Consider the following 8,745-nt stretch of genomic DNA (forward strand, 5'->3'; position numbering starts at 1 on the left):
GCGCCACCATGCCCAGCTAATTTTTTGTATTTTTAGTAGAGGCGGGGTTTCACCATGTTGACCAGGATGGTCTCGATCTCTTGACCTCGTGATCCACCCGCCTTGGCCTCCCACAGTGCTGGGATTACAGGCTTGAGCCACCACGCCCGGCCTTTATTGAGATTTATTTTATAGAGCAGCACATGACTTACCTTGTGAACATATTGTGTTTACTTTAAAATAATGTATATTTTGCAATTGCTGAGTGAGCGATATAGAAATGTCTATCAGGTCAAGTTGGTTGGCAGTGGGTTCAGATATATGTCTTTAGATAATCTATTTTTGTCTAATTCTATCACTACTGTGAAAGGAGTGTTAGAATCTCAGCTAAGACTTGTAGATTTCTTCGTTTTTTTTCTCTTTAATTCTGATCATTTTTACTTGATGTATTTCAAAGCTCTGTAGTTTACTATGTACGTATTTATGATTGTAATATCTTTATAATGAACTTGCAGTTGTATCATTTTCAAATATCCCTCTTTGTCTCTGATAGTACTCTGTCATAAAGCCTGCGTTATCTGATATTAAAGTAGCCAACCAGCTTACTTATGCTGAGTGATTGTATAATGCTTTCATTTCCATCCTTTTTTTTTTTTTTTGCAACCTTTCTGTGTTTATATATTTAGGGCATATCTCTTGTAGACATCAGATAATTAGGTCACCCTTTTCTGTCCAGGCTGAAAACTTCTTTTATTTTAATTTTATTTCATTGATTGATTGATTGAGATGGAGTCTCACTCTGTCACCCAGGCCAGGGTGTAGTAGCATGGTCTTGACTCACTACAACCTCTGCCTCCTGGGTTCAAGCAATTCTTATGCCTCAGCTTCCCAAGTAGCTGGGATTACAGGTGTGCACCACCATGCATGGCTACTTTTTGTAATTTTAGTTAAGACGGTTTCACCATGTTAACCAGCCTCGTCTCGAACTCCTGAGCTCAAACAGTCCTCCCTGTCAGCCTCCCAAAGTGCTGAGATTACTGGCACAAGCCATCATGCCAGCCAACTTCTGTCTTTTAATTAGAATCTATTAATCTATTGAATTTAATGTAATTATTGATATGTTTGATTTAGGTCTACAGTTTCACCATTGGTTTTTTGTTTGTCCCATCTGTTTTTTCGTTCTTTCTTACTTTTGGGTCAGTTGAATATTTTTTAATTTCATTTTAATTTATGTACCATTTCTAATTCAGAAAAATAACTTCAGGCCAGACGTGGTGGTGTACACCTGTAATTCCAGCTACTGGGGAGGCTGAGGCATGAGAATGGCTTGAACCCAGGCGGTGAAGGTTGCAGTGAACTGAGATTGTGCCACTGCAATCCGGCTTGGGCGACAGAGCGAGACTATGTCTCAAAAACAAACAAATAAACAAAGAAAAGTAATTTCAAGAAAATCTCATCAATTCAGCCAGCAGTTTTGTTTATTTTTATTTGTCCTGGCAGGATTATGAAAGCCCTTGCAAATGCTGGAGTACCTGTCCCTAACGTTCTTGACCTCTGTGAAGATTCAAGGTAAAGTTCAGCTGTTTTTGCTATTGTACATTCAAGCTACAGCAGAGAAAAGCCCATATGCTAACACAAATTCCAGTTTGTTAAAGACAAATAAAATACGGGTAGGAGGGAAAATAAACTTTATAGCAACCTCTCCCAGAAGTTCTCAGATATTTAAGTTATCCTGCAGGATAAGTATATGCCTGCTTTGGGGAAAATTGGTAGAAAACATCTTTTTTAACATTCAAAAATACGTATTTATCTAGTTTCCAGGGTTTTTCTAAACTGTTTTTTTGTTTTCTTTGTTTTGTTTTTTGAGATGGAGTCTCGTTCTGTCACTCAGGCTGGCCCTATCTTGGCTCATTGCAACCTCTGCCTCCTGGGTTCAAGTGATTCTCCTGCCTCAGCCTCCCAAATAGTTGGGATTACAGGCACCAGCCACTCTGTCTGGCTAATTTTTGTATGTTTTTAGTAGAGACGGGATTTCACCATGTTGGCCAGGCTGGTCTTAAGCTCCTGACCTCAGGTGATCCACCCACTTTGGCCTCCCAAACTGCTGGGATTACAGGCATGAGCCACCTTGCCCAGCCCTAAACTGTTTTAAACAGCTTTGTAACATGCTTTTTGAGTATCTCTTCTTTCCTAACATTTTAATTATGAAACATTTGAAACCTTCAGAAAAGGTGAAAGAAAAAAAAATAAGATAATGAATACCTGTTTACACTTCATCTAGATCAAAAATGAAAACATTAACATTTTGCGACATTTATTTTCTATCTATGTTTGTGTATACATGTATGGTTTTAACATATATATAACTTTTTTTTGGCTGAACCTTTTGAAATAAGCTTCAGACAGCATGTATCTCTCAAGAATAAAGACATTAGCTAGGCATAGTGGCTCATGCCTGTAATCCCAGCACTTAGGGAGGCCAAAGTGGGTGGATCACTTGAGCCCAGGAGTTTGAGACCAGCCAGGGCAACATGGCAAAACCCCATCTCTAAAAAACAAAAAAAAAAATTAGCCAGGTATGGAGGCGCACACCTGTAGTCCCACCTACTCACCTGGAAGGTTGAGGTGGGAGGGGCACCTGAGCCTGGGAGGTGGAGGCTGCAGGGATCTGTGATCACACCATTGCACTCCAGCCTAGGCGACAGAATGAGACCCCGTCTCAAAAACAAGGGGTCTCACTCCGTCACCCAGGCTGGAGTGTAATGGTGCAATCTGGGCTCACTGTCACCTCTGCCTCCCTGGTTCAAGCAATTCTCCTGTCTCAGCCTCCCGAGTAGCTAGTATTACAGGCATGTGCCACTATGTCCAGCTAATTTTGTATTTTCAGTAGAGATGGGGTTTCTCTGTGTTGGTCAGGCTGGTCTCGAACTCTCAACCTCGGGTGATCTGCCCACCTTGGCCTCCCAAAGTGCTGGGATTACAGGCATGAACCACTGCAGAGGCTACAGTAGGCAAAGAATAGGTGACAGAGTGAGACTCCATCTCAAATAAATAAATAAATAGGTAAACTGATTGCTATTAATGACCAAAAGATGGATTAATGAAATGTCATTGGGTCACTTTAGTAGTGCTAGGTGGTATATGCACCATTCATACCACCAAAACATGATAAAAATAACCTCAACTAACAAGAGGGGATATTTATTGAACCCTCATTGGAACCATACACCATGCGAGGCACTCTGTATATTTGTTCCCTTAATTCATTTTTTTTTGAAGTAACAAGTACTCTGGAAGATCCGTTAGTTCTTAGAATTACCCTTTGAAGTTGTTATGTTTTACAGATTTAAAAAAACAACATGGCCAGGCGTGATGGCTCACGCCTGTAATCCCAGCATTTTGGGAGGCTGAGGCAGGCAGATCACAAGGTCAGGAGATTGAGACCATCCTGGCTTACACGGTGAAACACCATCTTTACTAAAAATACAAAAAATCATCTGGGGGTGGTGGCACACGCCTGTAGTCCCTGTTACTTGGGAGGCTGAGGCAGGAGAATCACTTGAACCCAGGAGGTGGAGGTTGCAGTGAGTCGAGATTTACACCACTGCACTCCAGCCTGGGTGACAGAGCGAGACTCCATCTCAACAACAAAGCTCGGAGAGGTTTAATAAATCCCTCAGGATCACTCTTCAAGTAAGGGTAGAGTTAGGATTTAAATCTGGTTCCAGCCAGGTCCAGTGGCTCATGCTCGTAATCCCAGCACTTTGGGAGGCTGAGGCAGGCAGATCACCTGAGGTCAGGAGTTTCAGACCAGCCTGGCCAACATGGTGAAACCCTGTCTCTATCAAAAATACAAAAATTAGTTATGGCGATATGTGCCTGGAGTCCCAGCTACTCAGGAGGCTGAGGCAGGAGAATCACTTGAACCCAGGAGGTGGAGGTTGCAGTGAGCCGAGATCACATCACTGCACTCCAGCCTGGGTGACAGAGCACGACTCCGTCTCAAAAAAATAAATAACAAATAAAAACCTGGTTCCATGTGACCCCAGAGACCCCTCTCTGAGCCTTGCTGCTCACTACATGATCACACCTAAATCCATTCCAGTGGCTTACACAAATGAACCAGGGAGAAGAGAGAAGCATGCTGTCCAGGAAGCATAGACAGATGTGCATGTGTGTGTGTGCACATGTGTATGTGCATGTATGTGGGTGTATGTGTGCATGTATATGTGTGTGTGTATCAATCAGTTGCAAGAGAGGGTACTTCTAATGCACTGTGCTTATATGAAAGGAAAAAGGAAGTGTCTAGTGCTCGGGTCTGAACTCTTCACTAGCTCTCAACCCATACACCCAGGAAGAGTGACGAAGAATAGGGTCATGACTAACAGCCTGCCACATATGAATCTGACCCCTGAAACCCCCTTCTGTGTTCCTCCCAGTGTCATTGGCACCCCTTTCTATGTAATGGAGTACTGCCCAGGCCTCATCTACAAAGACCCCTCCCTGCCAGGCTTGGAGCCCAGCCAGAGGCGAGCCATTTACACTGCCATGAACACAGTCCTGTGCAAAATTCACAGTGTGGATCCCCAGGCTGTGGGGCTTGAAGACTATGGGAAGCAAGGTGAGCAGGAGGCCTCGTCTCTCATGCTGGTTGTTTAATCACTAGTGCTTCTGCTTTGGGATCTGAATTGTTTTGGGTATTAACAAATCAAGAGTAAGGCAGATTTAGCTTCTTCCTTGGAAATCCAGTTTAGTTTTAATGGAGGTGTTACTTACTTAGGCATTTGGGCCTTCGATAAATCCCTTTATGAACCACACAATCTCTCTTCTCTGCAACTTTTTTTCATTTTTTCTTATTTTTTTCTTTTTTTCCCTTAAATACTCTCCTATTCAATTCCCTGCAACTTTTATCTTATTAGACCATTTATATATTTTTTTCTGATACTGACCAAAGGTATTTAAGGCATATTTTTCTTCGTTTTTTACCCTTTCCGCTAAATACTCTTTTTAACAGGAATATATATATTTTTTGAGAGGAGGTCTCACTATGTTGCCAGACTGGTCTCAAACTTCTGGGCTCAAGCCATCCTCCTGTCTCAGCCTCCCAAGTATTTGGGACTCTGGGCATGTCCCCCCCTTGTCCAGCTTCAACAGGGATAGTTTTTTTGTTTGTTTTTTGAGAGAGGGTCTCTCTCTGTCACCCACGCTGGAGTGTAGTGGTGTGATCTTGGCTCACTGCAGCCTCTACCTCTTGGGCTCATGTGATCCTCCCACCTCTGCCTCTCGAGTAGCTGGGACTCCAGGTACGCACCACCATGCCCAGCTAATTTTTGTATTTTTAGTAGAGACAGGATTTCGCCATGTTGCTTAGGTTCTCCCTGAACTCCTGGGCTCAAGTGATTTGGCCTCCCAAAGTGGGATTATAGGCGTGAGCCACTGCAGCAAGCCCTCATGTAGTTCTTACCACATGCCAAAAACAGTTCCAAGAGCTTTACATATTTTATTCTCCCAACAGCTCTGTGAGGACCATCTCAAGATGAGGAAACTAAAGCACAGAGATGTTAAGTAACCTGCCTGAGATCACACAGCTAGAGAACAGCAGAGCTGGGTTTCAAAGCCTGGCAGTCTGGCTCCAGAGTTCATGTGCTCAGTTAACCACTGTTGTTTAGCCAACAAGTGATTTATGAAAGGCTATTATGGAGCTCACAGGATCTTTTTTTTTTTTTTTTTTTTTTTTGAGATGGAGTTTTGGTCTTACTGCCCATGCTGGAGTGCAGTGGCGCAATCATGGCTCGCTTCAACCTCCGTCTCCTGGGTTCAAGCAATTCTCCTGCCTCAGCCTCCCAAGTAGCTGGGATCACAGGTGCCCACCACCACGCCCAGCTAATTTTTGTACTTTTTAGTAGAGATAGGTTTTTACCATGTTGGACAGGCTGACCTCGTGATTTGCTCACCTCAGCCTCCCAAAGTGCTGGGATTACAGGCATGAGCCACCGTGCCCAGCCACAAGATCTTTAAGAGGACCAGAGATCATGCTTGGAGACCATGCAGCTAGGAACAGTGCCCAGACCACACTAGTCCAGCCAAGTAGCCAGTGATTTCCACCTGGAGGTGGCAGGAACATCATGTGGGAAATTCTCAAGGCAAATGAACGTGTTCAAAGACATGACACCACCTGATGCAGAGCATGACAAAGGCTTTTACTGCAGTTTTTTTTTTTTCTGCTATTTTCAGAGGCTGCTGAAATCACACACCATGTTCTAATCCTCTTTCCCCTAGGGGACTATATTCCACGCCAGGTGCAAACCTGGATTAAGCAATATCGAGCTTCCGAAACCAGCACCATCTCAGCTATGGAGAGGCTGATTGAATGGCTTCCCCTCCATTTTCCCTATCAGCAGAGGACCACGGTGGTGCACGGGGATTTCAGGTAGATGTGGTGGCAGGGAGAGCTGAAAAATGACAGCAGGGGTGCTCCAAGGGGGAGTCTAGCGATTGGTCTTAGTCCAATTTACAGTGGGGAATTATTCCCATTACAAAGCACCTCTCTGTGTATGGTTTCTTTCAGGCAGGGTTACTCAGCCCTGGCACTGCGACATGTTGAATTGGGTAAGTTTTTATGGTGGGAGCTACTTGTGCATTTTAGGATGTGAGGCATCATCCCTGGCCTCCACCCGCTAGATGCCAATAGCGCCCCTCCCCGCAGAGTGTGACAACCAAAAATCTCTGCAGACCTGGTTCAGTGTTCCCAGGGAGGGCAGCATTCTTCTGTTGAAAACCACTGTTTGAAAGTAAGGCAGAGCCTACAGCCATACCACCCTGAACATGCCTGATCTTGTCTGAAAGTAAGGCAGAGCAAGGGTGCTACTCACCTCGCAAGAGACCTGGGGATGGACATACTCACTGGGTGTAGTGAAAGGAATGAAAGAGAGTGACAGGGTCTCTGGGGATATGTGATGAGTCTGTAGTGTCGTTTAAATGGGAACTTCAGTGTGCCTGGCATCCGGCGGCAGTGTCTAGCTTTATCTTATCATCTCTTGCTATGAAAACTGCCCATTAGATACTTTTATAGGGTAGTGTTTATAGTGTTTTCTGCTTTGCAGCACCTGGAGGCCTGCTTTTGCTGCAAGCATGCCTTCTTTGGCTCCCTGACCTATTTAATTGTCTTTTTGCCCCTCTAGGGACTCAGGCCTTTTATTAAACAAGGCTAGAGAGTGAAGGCTAATTTTGAAGATACTCTTTTTTTTTTTTTTTTGAGACAGATTCTCACTCAGTCACCCACGTGGAGTACAGTGGCGCAATCTCAGCTCACTGCCTCCTGGGTTCAAGTGATTCTCCTGCCTTAGCCTCCCGAGCATCTGGGATTACAGGTATGCACCACCATGCATGGCTAATTTTTGTATTTTTAGTAGAGACGGGGTTTCACCATGATGATCAGGCTGATCTCGAAGTCCTTCCCTCAAGTGACATGTCTTCCTCAGCCTCCCAAAGTGCTGGGATTATAGGTGCGAGCCACCATGCCTGGCCTTAGAGACATTTCTTTGCTTTCCAAATTTGACTGGCCTCTATTCACTGGCTTGACCAGTGTCACTCGCTCCCGGCTTCTTCTGTTAGCTGCCTTTGGGGATCCCCCTGGGTCTGAGAGTGGACTGCTAGTCTTTCTCTCTCATGTGGTCATCACAGGAGCTTGACGCACCTGCTCCTGCATCAGTCTCTGACTGACTGGGCCAAGTGCTTCCCCCATCTGCATGGAACTTGGCATGCAGCTGGGCTGCATTTGATCCCCTCCTCCATCTTTTTTCTCCACTTGGGACTCTAGAGTATTGCCTGACAACACTTTCCTTGCCAGCTGTTACCCTACATTCTCTTTGGTGGGGAAGACCTCAGGTGGCTTTTTCATCACCAGCCCACAACAGTTGCTCCATGGACCTTGTCTTTGCTTCTCTTGGCACCTCAATGATCCATGAATGTGATCAAGGATACAGCAGGCAGGAGACATCCAGTGTGGTCTGAGCACCTCCTCTCCTAGCTATAGTGAAGTATGACGATCATTTAGGATGTTGCCTCCAGGAAAGGGATCCTCTGATTTTAGAGAGTGTGCTGCTGCTTATTGATCAACACAGTCAGAGATAATTCTGTCTTTTGATGGATGGAAGAACATTTCTTGCTAATGGAGTAAATCTGTAGTGGTGGGATTGTAAAGTGCTGCAACTTTGAAAAGTAATAGGCAGTGGCCAGGCATGGTGACTCATGCCTGTAATCCCAGCACTTTGGGAGGCCGAAGCAGGTGGATCACTTGAGGTCAGGAATTTGAGACCAGCCTGGCCAACGTGGCAACCCCCCCACCCATATCTACTAAAAATACAAAAAAATTTGCTGAGCATGGTGGCACACCTGTAATCCCTGCTATTTGGCAGGCTGAGGCAGGAGACTCGCTTGAACCTGGGAAGTGGAGGTTGCAGTGAGCCGAGACCGGGCCACTCCAGCCTACATGACAGAGCAAGACTCTGTCTCAAAAAATAAAAATAAAAAAAAAGTAATGGGCAGTAACATGGAAGATGGGAATATGGTACAACCCATCATTTCTTGTAAAGAAGCATCTGCTGGCCAGACGCGGTGGCTCACGCCTTTAAACCCAGCACTTTGGGAGGTGGATCACGAGGCCAGAAGTTTGAGACCAGCTTGGCCAACATGGTACAACCCTGTCTCTACTAAAAATACAAAAATTAGCCAGGTGTGGTGGCAGGCATCTGTAATCCCAGCTAC

At 44.9% G+C, this 8,745-nt stretch overlaps 1 protein-coding gene across 7 annotated transcripts in view; it reads left to right on the forward strand.

Annotated features, from left to right (window-relative positions):
• ACAD10 (acyl-CoA dehydrogenase family member 10) overlaps positions 1 to 8,745 on the forward strand; it is a 68,807-nt gene that overhangs the window by 34,160 nt on the left and 25,902 nt on the right. For all 7 annotated transcript variants that reach the window (XM_017542529.2, XM_017542566.2, XM_017542538.2 and 4 more), the window contains 3 exons: positions 1,480 to 1,548; positions 4,419 to 4,600; positions 6,259 to 6,409. In XM_017542529.2, coding sequence (XP_017398018.1) covers positions 1,480 to 1,548; positions 4,419 to 4,600; positions 6,259 to 6,409 — 402 coding nt within the window. The remainder of the gene's footprint in view (positions 1 to 1,479; positions 1,549 to 4,418; positions 4,601 to 6,258; positions 6,410 to 8,745) is intronic.

This window comes from Cebus imitator, unplaced genomic scaffold, assembly GCF_001604975.1.
Source record: "Cebus imitator isolate Cc_AM_T3 unplaced genomic scaffold, Cebus_imitator-1.0 Scaffold8, whole genome shotgun sequence".
NCBI lineage: Eukaryota > Metazoa > Chordata > Mammalia > Primates > Cebidae > Cebus > Cebus imitator.